At 39.1% G+C, this 23827-nt stretch overlaps 1 protein-coding gene across 1 annotated transcript; it reads left to right on the top strand.

Moving 5' to 3' along the window:
• The first annotated feature begins 121 nt into the window (after nt 1-121).
• Nucleotides 122-23644, top strand: CASP3 (caspase 3). Its single transcript, XM_063076827.1, has 7 exons — nt 122-202; nt 13319-13386; nt 15798-15922; nt 19421-19549; nt 19897-20072; nt 20491-20611; nt 21802-23644. Exons 2-7 carry the CDS (start codon nt 13334-13336, stop codon nt 22029-22031), a joined length of 834 nt encoding a protein of 277 aa, XP_062932897.1. The 5' UTR covers nt 122-202; nt 13319-13333; the 3' UTR covers nt 22032-23644.
• The last annotated feature ends 183 nt before the right edge of the window (nt 23645-23827 follow it).

The raw sequence follows: 23827 nt of genomic DNA, 5'->3' as shown, positions 1-23827 counted from the left end.
GCGGGCCGGGGGCGGGGCGCGCTGGGGCGGGCCGGGGGCGGGGCGCGCTGGGGCGGGGGACGGGTCGCTGCGGAGGGCGGGCCGGGGGCGGGGCGAGCCCAGCTATCTAGCTTGCCTCTCCCGGAGGCGGCCCGCAGAAGCTGGGGTGGTGCGGCGCGGCGTGGCGTGGAGCGGTTGGTGCCCCGTGTGCGGAGGCCGTACGGTGAGTGCCACCACCGTCCCTTCTCGAGGTGCCGCAGCCCCGGGCCCGCTCCCTGCCTCTCCTCAAGCCCAGCGCCTGCCCTGGGACCCTGCCCGGGCTGCAGCTGCTGCGGGAGCCGGAGGAGATGGGCATGGACTGGGCAGCAGATCCTTTGTTTTGCCAAACGACGGGTGCAGGGACGAGCACTGAAGCCGGCGGAGCAAGGGACCCGGCTGGGGGTCGGAGGCTGGGCGGGAGGCCGAGACCTGGGAGATGGGAGGCCGGACCGAGAGAGTGGAGGCCAGGCGGCGGGAGGCCGGGCCCGGGGCACCGACCGCGAGGACCAGGAGGCCGGGCGTGGGGCACCGACTCCGGGGAACAGGAGGCCGGTTCGAGGGGCGGGAGGCCTGGCGTGGGGCACCGATTCCGGGGAACAGGAGGCCGGCTCAAAGGGCGGGAGGCCGGGCCGAGAACGTAGAGGCCGGGACCGGGGCACCGACCGCGAGGGACGGGAGGCCGGGCGGGAGGCACCGATGGAGGGGCGGGAGGTCGGGCCGGAAGCGGGGGGATCGGGGTGGGAAACCTGGCGGCCGGGCAGGGGCCTCCGAGGCGGGATCGCAGGAAACTGGACCGGGAGGCGGGAGGCAGCCGGATGCTGGAGAAGTGACGCCTGTGGAGAAGTGAGTCCTGGACTGGGAAGGGAGGAGGGCTCCGGGAAACTGTGCCCCGAGGCTGCAGGCGGGCCTGGCGCTGCCGGAGTGGCGCTGGCCCTCGGGGCTGATTCTCCCAGTAGTGGGTGAGGGTCTGGTCTTTTCTGTATGTGGGGCCTAGATTTTCTTGGGTTGGCTGTGCGATGTAGCTCTTCCAGAGAGCTCATTCCAAGCACTAAACTCCGATTCCTTTTCAGACCTGAAGTCTTAGGTGAATTCTTCCAGCTCATACTTGTGGTTATGTATCTATGGCCAAAGTCCCTTGGCAGCTGCTTTGAAATGCCCTCAGGTATTTCTCACACTTGCCACTTTTATTTTGGTGGGTCTGCTCTCAAACCTTACTTGAGCAGCTGCCTCTTTCCCCCTTCTCACTAAGTGGCACCCAAGCAGGAAACCAGGAACCACAACCCGCCCACCTTACTCATCCCCCAGTTAGTCACCAAACTTTGTCGACCTCCTAAATGTCTGCCAGATCTGTCCGTGTCTCTCCATCTCTGTTTTCAGCCACCCTAGGCTCTCACCTGACCACAGCAGCCTCCTCACTGGAGACCCTCCTACCCTACCTGTCTCCAGTTCATTCTTTACAGCACAGGTAGAGGGATGTGTACAAAAAAAAAGCTGTTCTTTTGCCTTTAGGGTAAACCCAGTCCCAAGCACAAGTTGGGTCCTGAGTACCCTCCCCTGCCTTGTTTTGCCATAATACCATTTCTGCACAGCTGACGTTACATTTCCTATTATTGTTCCTTTTGCATCTGGCATTTCTGAGAGGAGTTGCTTGTTTACTGTCTTTGCTGCTAGATCGATCATAAGCAAACTCCTTGAAGGACTGACTTTACCATGGTGTTCTTTATTCTCTTTCCACCAGTCCAGGGCCTGGCACAAATGAATGCCCATCCATTTGTGTTTTTATTACAGTATTATGCTTTTTAATAAGTATGTTCTATCAAGAAGAAGTAAATCTGTTGTAGGATTACTTAGCAAATTATAATTAAAACATGTGGTTTAGAAAAGAATGGTGTGGTGAAATATGGGGTCACTGTGACAATATGGCTATGCAGGACAGCAGAAGGTGCTAAGCAGGTGCTCAGCCACTCTGAATATGCTGGGGTTACATGATCTCTAAAAATGAAATGTAAAGCTTAAATCATCCCTATGACAACCTGATGTTTGAGCTTTAGTTTTACTTTTGCTCTTTTGTAAAAGAAGACTTTTGAAAGTGAGAATGGATGAGCAATTTATTGGATTGTGGTGATAAAACCTCTTCAAAGTAAAAGAAATGAAACATTGCACTAGTTACGTTAGATTTGCTTTTGCTATCCTGAAAAAAGGCCTTGCCTCCTGCCATTTTAAGAGACTGGAATCTTATCTGATATAGACAATTACAATGCTTCTTTACTGTTTTCTTTCAAACCTACTTTAACAGAGTTTCCTATTGCTTCATCCCCCTTCTGATGTTACAAAGCAATCTTTATCTTCATGAATTACATTACATTGATTCTGGAGTTTAGTATTAGATAGTTCTTTAAGCTCTGCCCCAAAGATAGGAAGCACTGGTTCCTATCTTTGGACCTGAAAAAAAAAAAATGATGTGGGAATTCTTAGATTCTTAATTATCGTTTTGTACCCATTTAACAAATACAAATGTATTGGAGGAAGAAGGGTGTTCTTACCAGAAGACCTGAAGCCATGTCTCTAGGGCCCACTTACTAGCTCATCCGTAAATTAGGCATAATATACTTATCTCTCAGGGTTGTTGTGAAGATGAAATGAAATAGTGTATGTGACAATGCTTTGTAAATGTAATGTTCTCTATGATATTAGTTATTTCTCTGCATGTTTTTTCTTGCCTTCAAATATTACCTACAGAGCTTCTGCATTAGGGTGGAGTAAGATAAAGTTACCTGATATGTACTGAACATTGTCTGGCATCTGCTTTGAGCCACTTTTGAATACCAGTGAACATTGGTATAAAACCCCCCATAGGGACAGGGCCTTTGTCTCTTCCACTACTTCATACACTCAGGTTTTAATACAGTACTCTGCACACAGTTGATATCGAATAAATAAATGCTACTGACTGACTTTCATCCGTTTCAAACCTCTGGCAAGCAGGATTTCTTTAATCAAGTGGTTTTAAACTTGAATCGGATTCTACAAAGCAGTGGGAGTGGGGAGGCATTATAGCTTATCTGTAATTTTTATAAAAGACATCCAAGGTCCTCCATTATACATTTATTTCATACAAAATATTTAGATCTGCAAGGACTTTCCCATTTTCTCCTTTTGCTCCTCCAAAAATATCATCTTAGGACTTCATTTGGGCGAGGGGAAGAGAGCCCTTTCATCTGGTAAGTACCATGTTCTTTCTGACTTTGGCATAAACTGAGAGGCTCTGAATAGTGGGGACCACTAATCTGTCTTCCTGGTCTTGGGGCCCATGCCAGAGAAAAGAAAAGGATGGTTTTATTTGTACATGTGATGCGATTGACTTATTTTTAGTTTATTCTGTATTTAATTTTACTTTCCCTTCACCTGTTTTCATCTTATTAATTACATAATAAATACTAAAAGATTGACTTCACCAGGCCCAATGACAGTAGCCAGTTTGGTAATTCTTACACGTCCCCAAAGGAGTTCAGATACCAGATGGGAAAAGATTTTGATAAAACCTCTTTTACTTTACAGCTCTTCTTATCCAGACTATTGTGAAATAGTTCTTTCTGTTTCATGTACTATATCTGGAAATATGACTGCTTTTGAGACTTCATCCTCTCTGATAAGTAATATTATCCTGGTGTTTTCCAAATTGTTTGATGGAAGTGTAGTCTCCGCAGAAGTCATACTCGAAAGCCTTCACCTTTCCTTTAGATAGAGATATAGAAAATGTGTCTTAATGACTTACACTGAATGCTTAACATGAAACCAGTTATTTTACTTTTAGAGGTATATTTTCCAGTGGCATCAGAAACACCATAATCATCATTTCCTTTTTTTTTTTTTTTTTTAATTAGAGTAAGTATACTGTATGGTTGTATTAGTCCATTTTTGTTGCGTATAACAAAGTGCACTGAACTGGGTGACTTACAAAGAAAATGAAATTTATTGCTTACAGTTTCTGAGGCTGGGAAGTCCAAAGTCCATCTGGTGGTGGTGACAGTGACCCAGGAGTCTCACATTACAAGCTGGTGGAAGCAGAGAGAGGCAGACTCTCCTCTTTTTAAAGCCCTCAGAACCATGCCCCTGACCACCATTTTTAATCCATTCAATACTGTATGATCCTACAATCCAATCACCTCTTAAGGCTTCACCTTTCAATTACCATAATAGGATTTCCCACTCTCATAACAGTCACAGTGGGGGCTAAGTTTCTAATACATAAAACTTGGGGGACACAATTCAAGCTTCAGGGAATTTTGGGGGGACATAGTTCAATCCACTTAATGGTATTATTATTTTGGTGTCTCTTCAGTCAGTTTCTATCATGTTATTTATGCTCTTTGTCTCATCTTAATAAGAGCTTCTGAGGCTATGGATTTTTGCTCCCTTTCTTGAAATTAACTATAGTATTATCACTCCTATATGGTATGAAGCGGTCTATAGAATAGTAAGACTCTGCCCTCCTGACTCAGAGAGATCCTTGTTTGAATCCTGACTCTGCCACTTAAAAGTTATTTCTCTAAGTCTCACTCAATTGAACTGTAAAATTGGGATCATTATGCTTCAAAGTGTCATTGGGAAGACTAACTTGAAATACATATGTACCTTGTAAGTTGTTTTTAATCATATTCGTGGAGATGATTCAGAAATGAAGTGTTGGTTCTTATGTCGCATTTTGAAATTTAAAAACCCTAGGGCAGAGACCAGGTTTTATTTCTTACCTCAAGAGTTTCCCTGCAGGACAGGCACCAAGAATAGCCTAATGATGGGTGACAGATTAGCTGATTAAGAATCTTTAAAACTTGTTACACTAATTTAATATCTCATTTTGAAATCTCTACCATAGGCACACTTTCAAACTATTCATTCTTTAATAACAGGTTTTTTTTTTTTTTTTGTGAATCCTTTATAGCTTAGTATAGAAATTTTCAATTTTAGAAATTAATTTCTCTGCCTTAATTTTGTAGATAATTTATTCTGCTTTACTTCATTATTGCAGTGAATAACTGCCTAACCATCATGTTAATAGGGAAAACATTCTAACTCTTCTCTTCTTTAGGAAAACACGGCTTGAAATGTTTAAATATCTGTTTCAGAGTGACAGTAAATATGTACTGACAACATTTTTCAACTTTTGAAGATGTGTTATAATTTGGAGACAAGTGTTACAGGGATCCAAGAACTAGAAAAGTGATTCGAAGACCTGAGTTCCAGGTCTGTCTACTGTCAATTGGTATACTTAGAACTTCACCATGACCTAATACAAGCTCAGAAGTTTGCTTTCTTATAATCAGCATCCTGAATTGATGCAAAGAATAACACACATCAGCACAGTAAGAAACAAGTAGCAGCTAGTCCCACTGCTGTGCCAGAATATTGTTTTTAAATCCTCATTGTTTATTTTTCCTATTAATGTTTTGCCAAATGAAAATGTCTGAAAATCTAAACTCCTGTTATCATTTAGGGCAGTAAATCTTTCCCTGAGGAGATAATTTTTCATCCTTCTAAGATGAGATCACCATCCCCAGAATAATTTGTATTTCAGCCAGGCATTAGCTAATGGAGGTGAGGTAATCCACACTCTTGGTAAAGCTGTGCTCCCAAGAGTGGATATGGTGCTTTTATGTGGAAAAGCAGATGATAAGTCGACAACAAATGTGCTCATGTTGGTTGCTAGAAGGATTGTATTTACTATCATATAAATGTTTAGTAGTATATCAAGATAAACTGGTAACTGTGGTGATATATATTAATCAGATACTAATAATGAAGGAGAAATCCTTCCTGAGAAATCCTTATCAAATAGTAAGATACTATTTTAAATCCTATTCTGAAAGAATTCATGTTTTTTTCTTTTTGGCCACCAACTACCTTAGTAAAACAAAATCATCTGTCTCATGCCTTTTCAGAAATGATTGAATTATAATTATTTGTACTAAGACTGATCTATCTGAAATTGTTTTTAACTTTTAATAATTGGTTAGGAATGGAAAGGAAATGACCATTTAAAAGTCACCTAATATTTAGAAGAAATCTTACATTGCTCTGAGCCAAGAAGCAAAACTCTGGAAAGCTGATCACTGTTTAAAACTTCTATTATCAGTTAGAAGGAGAAAATCGTTTTTTCCCACAGTTTTATTGCTAGCAAGAGACAAAAGTCAGCATTCAAAGTCAGTATTTCAGTCTAAGAGGAGAGCACTGTTTGCAATGTTTGAAAAGAGATCTTTAGGGCCTCGATTGTTGGTGGGAACTGATCTGCATTTGGGGGTTCCTGAGCACATACTAAGAACCTTGTTTTTGGCAAATTCTCTCAAAGGACCAATTTGAGGCAAACCATGGGGCCAGAAAGGACACTGTCAAGAGTGCCAGGTTCAACTCCAGAAATTATCTTTGTTGAGTCTTATTTCCAGTGTTGTTTTTGTTTGTTTGTTTGTTTGTTTGTTTGGGTTTTTTTGAGACTGGCTGGTGTGGGGATCCAAACCCTTGACCTTGGTGTTACCAAGGCTGTGCTCTAACCAACTGGGCTAACCAGCCACTCCCCCAATGTTTTGGGGTTTTTTTGATAGATCTTATTTTTTTAGAGTAGTTTTAAGTTCAAAGCAAAATTGAGAAGAAAGTACAGAAACATCCCATATTCTCATAAACAAACTGAAGGTATTTTTCGTATATTCTGATTTGTCAACAATACAGAAGACCTCTGTGACCAAAAGTGTGGGAATTTCTCCCCACCAGCAACCAAGCAACCAATCTGCAGTGAACACCAGTTGGGTGTCCTCTAATTCAAATCTATTCTAACACTGTCTGCCTGGAGGTAGCATCATATGCCACAGGTTGAGGGCTCAGCCCCCAAGACTGTCCCCTCTTTAGATGCCAGCACAGAGTCCAGGTTCCTGGAACTTCTAACCAACCTGCTGTAAATCAGTGTCCCCACAACCCCTTCCTCTTGTGTTCAGTTGATTTGCTAGGGTGGCTCGCAGAACTCAGGAGTTTACATTTACCCATTTATTATAAAAGGTACTACAAAAGATACAAATGAATATAGATACATAGGACAAGGTATTGGGGGAAGAGGTGCCACCCGCCAGGAACTTCTGTGAGTTCAGCTATCCAGAAGTTCTTTGAACCCAGTCCCTTTCGGTTTTTATGGAGGCTTTATTACATAGTCACTATTGATTAAATCATTGGCTATTGGTGATCAACTTAACCTTCAACCCTTTCCCCTCTGCAGACATTGGTCGATGGGGCTGAAAGTTCCAACCCCCTAATCACAAAGTTGGTTCCCCTGGCAACCAGTCCCCAACCTGAAGCTGCCTAGGGACTGCCAGCCCTCAGTCAACTCATGAGCATACATACAAAAAAACACCACTTTGGAGATTTCTACAGATTATAGGAGTTCTATGCCAGGAAAGGGGCTGAGACAAAACCAAATATATATTCGCAATTTCATATCCCCCCTGTCCCTGCATATGAATATCCTCCTCCATTGTCAACATCCTGCACCAGAGTGGTACATTTGTTACAGCTGATGAATCTACGCTGACACGTCATTATCACCCAAAGTTGGAAGTTCACGTTAGAGTTCTCTCTTGGTGCTGTACATTCTATGGGTTTGGACAAATTTATGATGACATCTATGTACTATTATAGTATCACTCAGAGTAGTTTCACTGCTTTAAAAAATCCTCTGTGCTCTCTCCTTCACTCCTAACCCCTGGCAGCCACTAATCTTTTGACTGCCTTCATGGTTTTGCCTTTTCCAGAATGTCATGCTTTTAAGTTTCCTCCATATCTTTTCATGGCTTCATAGCTCATTTCTTTTTCTGTTTTGGGAGTTTTGGGGGTGTTTTTTGTTTGTTTGTTTATATTATTGGCTGGCCAGTAAGGTCATTCCTTTTTAGTGCTGGATAATCCACTGTCCAGATTCATTCACCTACTGAGGGACATCTTGGTTGCTTCTAAGTTTTGACAGTTACAAATAAAGCTACTGTAAAGATCTGTGTGCACGTTTTTGTGTGGACATAAATTTGAGCTTCTTTGGGTTTTAACCAAAGAGCAGGATTGCTGGATCTTTTGGTAAAAGTATGTTTGGTTTTGTAAGAAACTGCCAAACTGTCTTCAAGGTGGCTGTACCATCTTGCATTCCACCAGCAATGAGTGAGAGTTCCTGTTGTTCCACGTACTCCTCAGCATTTGGTGTTGCAGGTGTTCTGAATTCCGGCTTAATCTAGTAGGTGTGAAGTAGTATCTCATTTTAATTTGCATTACATTGCATTATAGCTGTATGTAACCATCATATGGCTATCATAACTTCTCAGATTCTCAATTTCTTTATGAATAATGCACATCTCTCCCTACCCTTACACCTCTCAACCCCTGGAGTTATTTCCTTAGGATGCATTAGTGTAATTTTACTACATCAGACTTCAAGGTTTTTTGCGGGGAGTAGGAGGACATCTTGTTAAAATATTCTCAAGACATCTTACCAATTTATGTTCCTTCCAATAGTGTATGAGAATGACTATCTCATGCATCTTTGCTAGCACTGTACATGATTACTTTTGAGTATTGGTAAAATATATGGGTAAGTACACATGAAACTGTAGATAGAGGACATTTTGGAATTCTTATCTCATAGTTTTTGTTCTAAATATAGGGGAGATAGGTGCAATCATATGAGAAGTACCTCGTCCTCCTTCCATCAAATTCACCAGCCTTCCTATGTTATGCCAGAATACTTTGTCTTCCTTCGCATTTCAGTGGAGGAGCTGTCCCTTTTTTATTGGAGGCGAATGCCTCTCCATAGCTAAGATGGATTCCCAAACCCTTTCATCCCTTCAGGGAGTTCACTCTTTCTCTCCTCCTGCCTTATTAATTTCTTACATTCCACTTGGATCGTTCTCATCAGCACAAAAGCTGGCCTGTCTTTAAAACAAAACGAAAAAGAAATGTCCTGTACCCCTTGTCTCCTATGTTAAATAAAAGTTATAGGAGACTGTTAGTTTGGACTGATATCCTGTGCTAGGCCCAACAGACCAAACCAAGATGAAGTCACTGGTGCTGAATTTTCACACCACCAAGCCACACTAAGTTATTTCTCTTACCTTCCAAAAAATCAGGAGAGAGAGAAAATAGCCAAATCCCCCAAAAGGCCAGCTTTAACTGGCATAAGGAAGTCCTTCTCTGCTTTAACCTTTAAAAAGAAGTAACTTTGAAATGACCAATCTGCTTTTTGTTCTCTATTTCTGCTTTCTTTGTCCCTTTTCTGTCTATAAAGTAAAGTTCCTCTGCTCAGCTCATGGGGAACACTTTCTATTTTATAGAATGAGGTGTTGCCCAATTCTAGAATCTCAAATAAAAGCCAATTAGATCTTTAAACTAAATCTGTTGTAATTTTTTCTTTTGACACCCACTATCCTATTTCTTCTTTCTCCACAGCAAAACTGGAAAGAGTTTCTGCTCACTGGGAAGAAGAATCTTTACTTACTATTGTTCTCCCATTCTCTCTTCAACCCACTGCAACACCATTGGTCCTTTTAAAGTATAATTTTCAAAAAGTTAAAAACTTGGCTATCGTGCAAATATAAAATGAACATGTGTCAAATATTTTATTCAATTAATTAATTAATAATGGGACCAGTAAGATGTTAAGACCACTTCAAAGGAGATTTTGAGGAGCAAACATGGATATAGACATTGGTATGCTGAAATGAATTTTGCTAATATATATAAAAGTGGTTAATATCCTTAAGGCCAATAAATGTAATTTGGAAAGGTCAACCTTTTCTATAGTGTGGAAACCAATTGCATCATTACAAGACAAAATTCATTTTCATTGCTGTAGACAAGAATCATTTGCACAGCTATCCATTTCCTATGGCTTAACTTCCTACAGAGTTGTAAAGTAGCCTACTCAGTAAGATAGTCCCTCTAGACAATGCCTAGCATCACACTGAAATGATATCCAGTAATTACTTTTGCCCATTTCCAGGTCTTAGACAATTTTTCCTGACAGTCCCACTATAACGATGACATTCTTGACAAAGCCCGTGGTCTTCCGTCCTCATCTGAATTGACCTCTTAGCAAGATTTGAAAAGGTTGAACACTCTCCTTGAAAGACTTTTACACACTTTAGTACACGACGTTCACCTGATTTCTCCTGTTTTACCCACTTCTCTTTAGTCTCTTGCTGACTTTGCTTCCTCTAATAAACCTCTAATTATCAGGGTGCCCCAGTATGTATCTTCAGCCCTGATCTTCCCCCGAGATCCAGACTCTCATCTACTCATGTCCACCGTTCAGTCTAGTTCAAGCTACCATCATCTCTTGCCTGGACTATTCCAGTTTCTCACTGGCCTATATGCTTCCACTCTGACCTTCTGCAGTTGATTCTCTACTCAGCTGCCATAGTGATCTTTTTAAAGCATGCTATCCCTCTTCTGCTTTAAATGCTCCAATGGTTTCTCCTTGTAATTCGAATAAAATCAAAGTTCTTCTTGGCTCCTAAGGCCTTACGTGTTCTTGTCTTTTCCTACGTCATCTCCCTTCAGTCCATTCGTTCCTTTACCATGCGTGGTCAAACTGGTCATCTTTCTGCGCCATGAATATGCCAAACTCTTCCAAGGCCACTGTACTTGCTGGTCCTACCCCCAGCAAAGATAGCCTCTGTTGACAGCCTCTTTGTCATTTAGATCTCAGTGTAAATGTCACCTCAGAGATGACGTCCCTGATCACCTTAGCTAAAGTGGCTCACACTCCCAGTTTATTACTTTACCTGTTTTATTTTTTTCATAGCCCCTACCAGTATCGGAAATCTTATTATCGATGTATAGTTATTCTTCATCTCTCAAGTGAAAACTTCTTGATGGTAGGAACTTGGTTTTGTCTTCCACTCTGTCCTAGTTCCTAGAATGACACCTGGCACAAAGTTTGTGCTCGTTCAATGTTTGCTTATTGGGCTGTCTGGTTTGTTCAGTTGGTTAGAGCACAGCCTTATAACACCAAGGTCACTGGTTGGATCCCCATACTGGCCAGCCACACACACACACACAAATTTATTTACTAACTCCAATTGTGCTCACTTCCTCCCTTGGTTTTCTAGAAAGCCTTCAGGAAGTAAGATGGTAGAAAAAAGCAGAGACTTCATAGAAATGCAAAACATGGGGCCGGCCCATGGCTCACTCAGGAGAGTGTGGTGCTGATAACACCAAGGCCACTGGTTCGATCCCTATATAGGGATGGCCAGTTAGCTCAGTGGGTGAGCATGGTGCTGACAACACCAAGTCAAGGATTAAGATCACTTACTGGTCATCTTTAAAAAAAAAGAAAGAAAACTGCACTGTGGGAGAGATTGAAGCACTACCCTCTTCTGTGGTTAAATATAAACGGTGACATTTCCTCTCCTCTGTATTCTTTCTCCACCTTTCCCTACCATAGTTGCACACAAAACTGGGGGAGAGGGCAGGAAGGAACTTAGCTTTGGAGAAGGGAGGAAATTAATGTTTTCCAGAAGAACTTGAAAAGGGGGACTTGGTATGGAGTTTTAGCTTGGGAAAATTTTAAAAGTTCTGGAGCTGGATGGTAGTGATGGTTGTGCAACAGTGTGCACATAATGCCACTAAGCTGTACACTTAAAAATGGTTAAAATGGGGGGCCGGCTCCATGGCTCACTCGGGAGAGTGCGGTGCTGGTAGTGCTGAGGCTGCGGGTTTGGATCCTATATAGGGTAGTGCCGAGGCTGCGGGTTTGGATCCTATATAGGGATGGCCTGTGCGCTCACTGGCTGAGCTTGGTGCAGACCACACCATGCCGAGGGTTGTAATCCCCTTACCGGTAAAAAAAAAAAAAAAAAATGGTTAAAATGATAAATTTTTGTACATTTTACCATAATTTTAAAGATTAAAATTTAAAAAGCAGTTGTGGGGGAGTGTTTACTAGGACTTTATAGAAAGGCTTCTGTGGGTGAGTGCATCCTCTCGGTGGGATTGTATTCTTTTAGTAGTTCTGATTTAGCATAGGAATGAAATTAAAGTTTTATTTTGATTGGAATTTTTGACACAGGCAGGGCTTCTAGAGTCTGGAGAAAGTCATTCAAGATTTTTTGTTCTCACAGTGCTAATAACACCAAGGTCAAGGGTTCAGATCCGTGCACCGGCTAGCTGCCCCCAAAAAATAGAAAAAAGTTTTTTATTGTTTTTTGTTTTGTTTTTGTCATTGTTTCTCCCTCTTCTTTATTTAGGGAGGTAGATTACCATGGGAAGTACCTTTGCTTCTGGAAAGCCAGAGAATACGAGATGGAATTCTAGAAAGCAAGTAGTAAGGAGCTGGCTTTTTCAGAAGTGACATAGCAGAGTGGGCAGAGAAAGGCCCCTATCACTTAGCCTGTGACTATGGACAAAGTCACTTAATCACTAGAAGCTCTGGGTATCCTGACTTTAAGAATTGTTGGGAGGATTAAAGATGAGTGCCTAGCAAAGTACCTGTTATATGATAAGTGCTCAGTGAGGGGTAGCTGCTTCGATTATGAGGATGTGTTCGCTGTATGAGATATAACACAATTCACTGATGGAGGAATGAAAGCAGAAACTTTAGTTTTTACCTCTAGGTTTCCTAGACTATTCCACCACCTGAAATGAGAAGTTGGGATTCCAAACCCAGATCAGAATAAAGACTGAGAGATTTGGAGCTTCTTGGTACTGTATCTCTTGGAAATCTAAGCACTGCAGAATAATATTATGTGAGGTATACCATTGTGGTCGGAAGTTTTTGTTTTTTGTTCTGACTGTGCCGAGTTGGAAGGGCAAGTTCCTACAAATGACCTGATCTGTTGTACTACACAGGAAACAAGCTGCAGTCTCTTATCTTGAACTGTTGGGGGTTTACAAATGTAAAAATTCATCAAGTTGCATTCTATCTATGTAGTCTGTGGTAACTTACTCACTGTACAAGGGTACTTCAAAAAGTTGGTGGAAAAATAGAATTAAAAGATAATACAAATCTTTCCATGAACATTTTGAAGACCACTCATAAGTAATTCATAGGTCGATTAAAAATTAAAGTGATTGATAGAAAAGGGGGAGAGAGTTGGGCCACATTGTACGTACCACTGCAAAGGTACGTTGTCCCCAGGTCTGACTCACAGAAACCTTTAACAGTTGAGGTGAAACTGGGATATTAATTTGGAGAAATAATCACTGAGATAATTAATATAAAGCAGTGGTTTTGTGATGACTGTTTTTTTTTTTATTAACTTCTATTTTCTTTATATTCTAGTTAATAAAAGTAGCCATGGAGAACACTGAAAACTCAGTGGATTCAAAATCCATTAAAAATTTGGAAACGTGAGTATTTTAATGGAATCCTGTATAATCAGAGGAGGATGGGTACACGTAATACAGCGGACTCTGAGGAGTGGGGAAGCGAAAAGAATGTGGACTTTCAACCAGAGAGGCCAAGCTGACTTCCTACCTCGGACAGCTGTGTGGCTTTGCATAAGTTCTTATGCTCTCTGAACCTCATCTTTAAAGTGGAGGTAACACAACTTCCACAGAACAGAGGATGAGGAGAAAGACCTAGTACGGTGCCTGACCCGTAGTGGGAACCTAGTCCTGAAATCAGAAGGACAGCACAGGAGAGGCAGCACTCACAAGTCTGGGTGCTCTGTGCCTTCCCAGATAACTCTGCAGGATTAGAGATTTTGTGTTTGGGGAGGGCAGAAGGTTAACCTGATGTTTGAGTTTTAAGACTAAAATACAGTGTCAGTTTTCAGTATGAGGAAGAATTGCCTAGGTATGGATTATCTTTTACTTTTTGTTTTTCTCTTGTCTTCCTTTTTGGAATTTTCTACTTATTAATGCTTCCAACAACCAGCAGATGGAGAAGGCAAAAGATAAAACTCAGACACTCTTCATTTAACTCATGTCTGTTATTATCTGTTTGGGATCTCATGATATTTTTAATTCTAAAAGTTTATTTCTGAGACGTAGTATTACTATTCTGGACCATCCTGGGAATTACAAATTAATTTTATTACAGGTTGAGTATCTCTTATCCGAAATGCTTGGGATCAGAAGTGTTTCATATGTTGGATTTTTTCAGATTTTGGAATATTTGCAGAATACATACTGGTTGAGCATCCCTAATTCGAAAATCTGAAATCTGAAATGCTCCAATGAACATTTCTTCCGTTTCATATCAGCACTCAAAAAGTTTCAGATTTTGGAGCATATCAGATTTAGGATTTTTGGGTTAGTGATGCTCAGCCTTTACTAAACAATAGCATTACAGCAATGCTATTGACAAGTTACCAATAAAGATTTAGCAATTTTTTTGTCAAAGAAATTTTCCTAGAAATTAAAATTTTGAAATATCCTATTTTAGAGAGTTTTTGTTCATTGTCATCATTGTTGTTTAAAGCCTTTTAAAGTTATTTACGTGTTTTCCTACCTTCTTTTCACATCATACAGAGCATTATTTAAATAGCAAATTGCATGAGACCCCCAAACATGTTTAGGATTGTTTTGATGCTATGGTAAATTAACCCTCACGTTCCCAGACCTTTTGAGTCTCTGCTCTTTCTCAGCTGTGTCCCATCTTGGTCTAGATATGATATTGCTTGGTAGATTACTTACCTCCTAAGGAGGCAGAGGGAGAGAGGGGAGAACAGACTTCAGGAGATGGGAGTTACAGTTCTATGATTCATTATCTGTATGACCCAAAGCTCAAGTCAGCTTTCAGGGTTTTAATTTTCTCCATAAAACGTGTGACTCTTCACTTTTAGCTAAATATAATAGTTCTTTTCTGACCTTGACTCCTTTAATTTACTACTTTTAATTTTTTCCAACAATATTTTTGAAATTATGTATTATGTGAAATACTGTAAGGTTAAGTGCATGTACTCATAAGATTAAGTACATGAATTTTAGGTATTGGTGTTTGACTTTCCTAGACCTATTATTTCCTCGTTCTTGTTCTAGATCACGAGTTATGCTTGTGGGCTGTTTTTGTCACATTTTATTGGAACATAACCACACACATCATTTACATATCAACCCAGGCTGTTTTTACAAGCAGAATTTAGATAGCCTGCAGGCCTAAAATACTTAATATTTGACCCTTGAAGAAAAAGGTTACTGTCCCCTAGTCTAGGTAGTGGAGGTTTTTGGAGAAGTGACTTCCAACTAAGATATTTTCAATTATTTATAATGGTGCTTCTTTGTATTAATAAATTTTTAATTTATTCAACTCATAGAGTTTAAGGAGCAGTTTAGGACTTGTGGTTGATACAGTGCTTTGGGTCATATTTGCATTTTGTTGGTTCCCTGTTATTTCAGGGTAATTTTTAAGATTTTACTCTTACCTTGAAGGATAAAATATTTCACAAAGTTATAAGAAATTTTTAAATTACAAAATGTACTTGATGAGATTTTACTTAGATTTAGAGGAAAACATTAAAATATAGAAGTTAAAAGCCTGAACTCTAAAGTCCAACAGATGCTTTCCTTCCACCGTGGCTGTGACACAGTGTCTACACAGCCTGCAGCACATTACTTATCCTCATGGCACATCATTTTCTCATCTGTAAAAATGGGTTGTTGTGAAATTTAAATGACGAAAGGCCTGTAGTACAAAGTTTGGTACAAAACACTCAATAAGTGTTAACTGTTCTTATCAGTTATAAAAGTCATAATTAGTATAAACAGAAGGATTGGTCATTTCTACCTTTGTAAACTGTTGTTTGATTTCCAAACAGAGAGATCATACATGGAAGCCAGTCAATGGGCTCTGGAATATGCTTGGATGATAGCTACAAAATGGATTATCCGGAAATGGGTTTATGTATAATAATTAATAATAAGAACTTTGATCAAAGCACTGGTAGGTACCTTACATAGTTTTTAATCCCTTTCAAATATCTGTGCCATTTATATTTGATGTAATATAAAAGCCAGTATTGATGTGTAACTGTGACACAGAATAGCTGTGAAGTAGAGCTAGGCAGGACCCTACAGCCTCTACAATACAATATGAACTCCTACCTCTTCTCCCTGTCTTCAAAACCCTTCCCTCTTCCATCACCTAACCTCCTATCTGTGTGCTTGGCATCTTCTGCCCTGACTTCTCTGTAACCCTTGCTTCTTTATTCTCCTGCTGCCTCTTTTATACCAATGGAAGTTTCTCAACAGATAGTAAGTACCTGTAGTAGTATTTTTCCTTTCTGGAAACTGCAAGGCATATCACAGGTACTGACTCATTTAATTTTTACAACTCTGAAAAGTAGCTATTGTTAGATTCAGAAAGGTTAAAATCCTTGCATAGCCACACAGCAAGTATAGGAGCAGAGCTGGGATCTGGGCCTTGGTCTGTCTGACTCCAAAGCCTGAGCTCTTAATCCATCTTCTGTTCTGCTTTGCTTCCCTGTGTCTTCATCTGCTCTGTTGTCTTTTTACTCTTGCCCTGCAAAGATGGCAGAGATGCCCCATCTCATGGAGGCCTTTCTTTTACCCTGCTTCCTCGTAATTCCTCTATTTATCTCCTTCCCTAGATTTTGAATACGTGTTATTCAAGCTTGTCCTCTTCACTTCTTTCCATTCCTTCTGGAACTTAGTTTTCTGTTTTCTGCCTCTGCTACTGAAACTGCTGTCTTTCCATTCACATGGCCTGATCACCAAATCCCATTCTCAGTCACTGTGCTGTGTATAGTTTGAATCTAATACAACATTCTAGAATATTTTTAGAGAATATAGAGAATAAAATCCTCACAATCCCAAAAGGCTATTTAATATTTTGGTTTATTACTTGATATTTTTTGACAGTTTTTTAAAAATCTTGATTCTGTTAATAACATGCAAGCAATATTGTATCCTGCTTTTTCTATTTAATGTATTTTTTCATGTTGCTGCATAATTTTTATATCTGTTATTTTAATGGTTATATAATACTGCACTGCCTGAACATACCATTTCTTTAATTTGCATAATTTACCATATGAATGAACCTTTTGTCTATTTCCTTATTTTTCATTTTTAAATTGGTGCTGTGTTGATTCTTTGAATTGGCATATTAATCAAATTAGAATTAATTTTCAATTAGAGACACTAGATGCCGTAGATCTAATTTAAGAGACTACGTACCAGAGTGGTGGTAAAAAATGGAGGGAAGCCAGACTACATTGGAAAGATAAGCAGGATTTGATGTTAGATTAGTTAAAAGTAGTGAGGAGAGAATCGTTGAAAATGGGTCCTGAACCTGAATGGCATCAGTGTTCTTGCTTTTGGCTGTAAGTCGAGATACCACCTTCAACCATTAAAGAAAGAAAAGACAAAACATCTTGTTTCTTTTTGTTTTATGAATTTTTAAAAGTTTACTTTACAGATATTTTGTCTCATATTGCTGGTTGTGATGCCTTCTTCTGTAGATAGACTTTTACACTGTTGAACCTATTCTTTTTTTTTTTTTTTTTTTAAATCATGTCATTCCACTCTTTCCCCCCACAAAAATTTAGACCAGTAGTCTGGCTTTTGCCTTAGAGTGAGCTCCTTTTCTGGCTTGAGATTTGAAGGTCAGGTTCACACAAGATCTCTGGCAGTGTTTTCTGTTCTGTCTGCTAAGTGGCTGCATGGCGTCCCCACCCTTTCTGATGACAAAATATTGATGAGTTTAATTTTATGAAAATAATATATGCCCATAATAGAAATTTTAGATTAGCAAAAAGAAATAAATAAATCACTCCTGATCACACTACCCAGAGATAATCAACAGTATTTTAGAGATATAGATATTTAGACTTTTTATATTTAGTCTTCATGCATATTGAATTTATTCAGTTCTAAGAGTGTGCTTCTCCCAGTGTTTTAGCATTTTTGAAATCTGACAGCAAAGTATAATCAGTCTGTACATTTTGAATCTGTACATTTATGGGGAAAATACTATAAAGAAGTGGTAAAAAGCCCAGGACTTCTGGGGCTGGCCCCGTGGCTTACTCAGGAGAGTGCAGCGCTGGTAGCGCCGAGGCCACGGGTTCGGATCCTATATAGGGATGGCCGGTGCGCTCACTGGCTGAGCGTGGTGCGGACCACACTGTGCCGAGGGTTGTGATCCCCTTATTGATCAAAAAAAAAAAAAAAAAAGCCCAGGACTTTTGGATAAAGGCTAGCACTAGCTTTGTCACTTTAGACAAGTTTCTTTTTTTTTGTTGTTGTTGTTGTTGTTGTTGGTGTTGGTTTTTCGTGACAGGCACTCAGCCAGTGAGTGCACCGGTCATTCCTATATAGGATCCGAACCCGCGGCGGGAGCGTTGCGGCGCTCCCAGCGCCGCACTCTACCGAGTGCGCCACAGGCTCGGCCCTTTAGACAAGTTTCTTAACTCATCTGTGCTACATGCCCCACATCTGTACAAATGAAGCTAGTAATACTATCTCATGGTGTTAGAAAGGGTTAGAGATTGCCCATAGCAGAAAGCCCGATGAACAGTATTAACGTGGTAGTGGTTTTTCTTTCTTTTTTTCTTTTTTTTTTTTTCTTTTTTTCTTTTTTTTTTTTTAAAGATGACCGGTAAGGGGATCTTAACCCTTGACTTGGTGTTGTGAGCACCACGCTCAGCCAGTGAGCGAACCGGCCATCCGTATATGGGATCCGAACCCGGGGCCTTGGTGTTCTCAGCACCGCACTCTCCCGAGTGAGCCACGGGCCGGCCCTTTCTTTCTTTTTTTCTAAAAAAAAATTATGAAATTAGTAATATATCTTAAAATTGTTAGAAACTGAGACTGTCTGGTTAGCTCAGATGGTTAGAGCACAGCTTTGTAATACCAAGGTCAAGGGTTCAGATACCTGTATTGGGCAGCTGCCAAATATATATATATTTCTAATATATATATATTAGAAACTTAGAATCAAAGAAATACAGTTCCTTTAAGTGTGTGTTATATGCAAGTATATATAATTTTTTCTTAAACAAAAGTAGGATCATATGATTTTTTAGTCTTTTTTTTTTTTAACAATGACAATTTTCCCTTGGCAAAATTTTGTCTGTAAAAAGGACAGCATAGCATTCCATTATATAAATGAATCATAATTTATTTAGCCAAACCCCTACTGATAGGTATTTAAAGTTGTTTCTGTTTTTTTTTTTTCTGCTCAGCAGCTATGAAGGATATTCTTATGGCTATCATATTGATACAGCTTCTATTATAAGTCCTATATGCTAAGAAGTTAAAGAGACTTTGTGTTACCATGATCAGAATAATTAGAATTTTCTTAGCATTTAAAAGGAAGCATTTATTGTGGGTTTTGTGAATCGTTGTATAGTTCATTTTATTTCAAAGCACTTATTCTTTTTTTAAAAATGAATTTAAGAGTAATTTTTTCTGTTCCAAGGAATGAGTCCTCGGATTGGGACCGATGTAGATGCAGCAAGCCTCAGGGAAACATTCATGAACTTGAAATATGAAGTCAGGAATAAAAATGATCTTACATGTGAAGAAATTTTGGAATTGATGCGCAATGGTAAGAAATAATTAGAAGGATGACCTTCATTGTCCAAGCTGTGACCTTGTCCAACAGTGACATTCATTGTTCTATCTATAATTATACAAATAAGGAAGTATGAGAATAGCAGAATTATACTGTACATAATCCTAACCTTATACATTTTAGTAAGAAGTAAAAAAAGTTGTTCATGCCAACTCTCTAAAATGCTTTGAGGTATGTTGCTCTGCCCTAGATTGGGGGATCACAAAGGTGATCTCTTTGTTCTGTTCTCAATTTCTTTATCTTATTCCCATACAGCAGATGTGAGATTGTTGAATAAAGTTGCAGGGTTTTTTTCCTTTTATTTGTAAATGTCTTTCCAGTTTCTAAAGAAGATCATAGCAAAAGGAGCAGTTTTATTTGTGTGATTCTAAGCCATGGTGAAGAAGGAGTAATTTTTGGAACAAATGGACCTATTGACCTGAGAAAATTAACAATTTTGTTCAGAGGGGATTATTGTAGAAGTCTAACTGGAAAACCCAAACTTTTCATTATCCAGGTAAAGTATAACGGAACAATTTGGTCATTAAGGATTAATCAGAGATTAATTTACTCAATAGTGGATTATCCAAAGAATTTATTTTTTTCCTGAGGCTACAGAACTAATGTTACTTTTTTATTCATTTAAACCACCACTTAGAAAATATGGAGTAAATTTCAATTTTAGACACATCAAAAAGACTCAGCATATTTAATGTCAATTTTTACACAGCATTTCTATTTCTTAGAAATGTTATGTGTATACACACATTTTTTTAATTTTAATTTTTATTTTTTTGTTTGTTTTTTTTTTGGCAGCTGGTCCAGTATAGGGATTGAGCACTGGACCTTGGTGTGGTCAGCACCGTGCTCTAACCAACTGAGCTAACCAGCCAGCCCTGCTTTTTTTAAATAAACATTTATTCTCTAACATTCAGGCCTGCCGAGGTACAGAACTGGACTGTGGCATCGAGACAGACAGTGGTACTGATGATGAGATGATGTGTCAGAAAATACCAGTTGAGGCCGACTTCTTGTATGCATATTCCACAGCACCTGGTAAGAAAGTTACAAATAAGTGTTATATGCAGATTTTAAATGAATTATACTGTGACTAACTGTAGAATTAAACAATGAAGAGTGTGTTTGATATCCCTGAAGAATAGCTAATTTGTCTGTATTTTAGGGGAACTTAACCACAGAGAAGTCTCAAAAAGTTGTCTTTAGACAAAGTTTTGGCTAGAAAATATGCATACACATATATATAGGCGAGTGGACTAGCACCATGCCATTCATGAACTTAATACTAGATAGTATATTACACAGCAGCAGAGGCAAAGGCAGAACTTCACCCACTTCTTAAAGCAGAAGAGGTATGTTTTCCAGGAATTCTTTGGAAGATAGGAATTTAAAAATATAAATATGATTAGTATAGGAGAGAAGATAGATGTAGAGTGGGAGAAAATAAAGAAGATAAAAAATGATATATATGAATATGCATTACCTCCACTTTTTTGTGGTTGTATTGCACATGTCTTCTTAAAAATATTTATTGATTGTACAGCTATTTACTTACACAACTCACATGAGAGAAGTGTATTTTTAAATAGTGTTAAATTTTCAGATTTACTCAATATGGTTTCCTTTATCCTCCAGGCATCTTTCCAGGCAAAATACTTCTAAATTAAAAACAATGGGTCCAATAGTTAATCTGAAAGAAAATACAATACACTATTTTTCCTTTTTAGACCTTTTGAATACTCTGTAATGTGTTTATTATACTTCATTTAAATGTCCTGTAAACAAACTAAGGACACTGAAATGTATATGCATACATACCAATTTATTTCTTGGCTAACCCAATATTAAAATAAGATGAAATCTGATGGAAACACCATGCTACTTCTAATGATTCTTTTTATAAATAGCTTTGCTTTTACGTCTTCTTCTGCATGTTTACCTGTTCTTCCCTATTGGAAGGAGCCCAGGAAGTAAAACTCTGAATAACTCATTGGTAACATTAGACCTCAATTCTCTTTCCTTGCTGAAAGCAGAAGTGTATGCACAGCACACATTTTTTTTCCCCGTCTAGCATCATTTCTCCTGAAACCAAAGGTGTCTTTTTCTTTTTATGGCTAATAAGATCTGTGGAAGTTTATGTTTATTTTTACCTTTATGATTATATAATAATTTATAGAATCAGCTAAAATCAGATATCCATGGTGTTTTGGTTATATTTTGCCTTGTAGGTTATTATTCCTGGCGAAATTCAAGACATGGATCCTGGTTCATCCAGGCACTTTGTGCTTTGCTGAAAATGTATGCCCACAAGCTTGAGTTCGTGCACATTCTTACCCGGGTTAACCGAAAGGTAGCAACAGAATTTCAGTCCATTAGCGAGGGCTCTAAGTATCATGCAAAAAAACAAATTCCTTGTATTGTGTCCATGCTCACAAAAGAACTGTATTTTTACCACTAAGGAAATGGTTGTTTTGTTTTGTTTTTTAGTTTGTATGCCAAGTAAGAAAACAGTATAATTGATACTATATTCCCCTCTCTCATTTAAATCTAATTTAATGCTCCAGATGGTACTTTGAAACATACCATTTCCTTAGCAATAGAACCACCATGAATCTACCTCAAACTCAAAATCAGAATTTAGTAGTCAAAATTAAATTTAATTAGGAATAAATAGAAATGGATGATGGTGGAATCGTTATGAGAGAATTGATTGTTAATTTACAGCTTTCATAATTAGCAAGTTTCAGTGATGCTGTGCTATGAATTTTCAAGTCGTTATGAAAAAGTTAAACATTGCAATAATGACTTTTAATGATCTCCTCCCCACCCTTTAAGACTGTGCATTCTAGTTTTTTTCCAGACTATAGGACTGATGGTATGGAATAATGTATACTAAAACAGGAATCCGTGGGCATGGTCAAAGGCCTGATAACCTTTATTTTAAAACTGATATAGGACAATGAGTCCACAGAATTTTTAACTCATTTATCTGAGCTTATGGTTTTATGATGTTTGTCCTAAGCATGTCTTTGTTGTCAAAAATCATGTTTAATATTGAAAAAGAAACTAAATATTTTATTCAAGAGATAGTGTGAGAAACGGAGTTGACTCTTTTAAGGCTGAAATGCTGCAGCATTCATAGAGGGACAGTTAAAACCATAAGGGGCTGAAATGCAGCTGAGCTGCCAGCATAAGTGTCTTCTCCTTTGCTCCTATGCAAATCAGTTGAGCTTTACATACCAGCAAAATATCTGAAGAGCTATTATGTAAAAACCTCAAACTGTTGATTATTAGCAAGATGATATGAAGAAATTCTATAGGAACATACTAAAATGTAACTTAGAAAAGGTGGAATGGAAAGAAAGAACTGTAAATCAATCAGGTGGGCACTCTGTCATTCGAGAGAAGATGGTGTGAGCCTGAGCAGAGACAGGGCACAGCCTGTTCGATGAAGGCTTCAAAAAAGGACTGCCAGCTGGTTTCTTCATAGGTACTGGTGCACGTGGAGATGCCCCCAAGGCACGAAGTGCCAAGTAAGAGTGAACCAAGTCTAAAGCTTCTGAAATGGGAATTTTCCCAAGGTGGTGAGAGTCACAATAAGAATCGTAGTACTCTTTGTAGTAAAATTTTTAAGCATGTCATTTTCTGTTTACAGTCAAAGGAAAATAGTGGTAACTTTTTATACTCTTGCTGAAATAAAAGGACCATGGCACACAGACTTTAGAAGTCATCGAGTCAGAGCCTCTCCCCCGCACCTGGGGAAACTGAAGGCCAGAGCTCAGCACTCAGGGAAGTCAGGCTCCGGGCTTCCTCGCTCAGAGGTGTGGAGCTGTCACCGCAGCATCGTGTCACTGGCTTTCAGTGTGACATTTCACATGAACTTTCTTTTTACTCAAGGAAAGGAACTCACATTTACAGATGACAGGTATTTGTTTTGACTGGATTTGTAACTCTTCTTAAGTAAATGTAGCATGTAATGGTATCATAAGGTGTGCTCCTGTGTGACAATTTTTTTAAATTTGTTATTTTGCATTTTTATTTTAAAATAAAATTCAAACTTAAAATTGCCAACGGGTTCAAGTTCTTTGTTATTGTTGTTTTTGATGTTGTGCTACTAATCGGAAGTTAAAATATTTTAACTAAGAGCCTAATTAGGAAGAGTCAAGGAGAATGCAACAGAATGTAATCTAATATTTTGAGGTGGTAGCAAATTACTGAATAAAGGGAACAGATCTCTTAGGCTGCTGAGGTCCT

This window comes from Cynocephalus volans, chromosome 13 (assembly GCF_027409185.1).
Source record: "Cynocephalus volans isolate mCynVol1 chromosome 13, mCynVol1.pri, whole genome shotgun sequence".
NCBI classification, from domain to species: Eukaryota; Metazoa; Chordata; class Mammalia; order Dermoptera; family Cynocephalidae; genus Cynocephalus; species Cynocephalus volans.
This window is presented reverse-complemented; position numbering and strand designations above follow the sequence as displayed.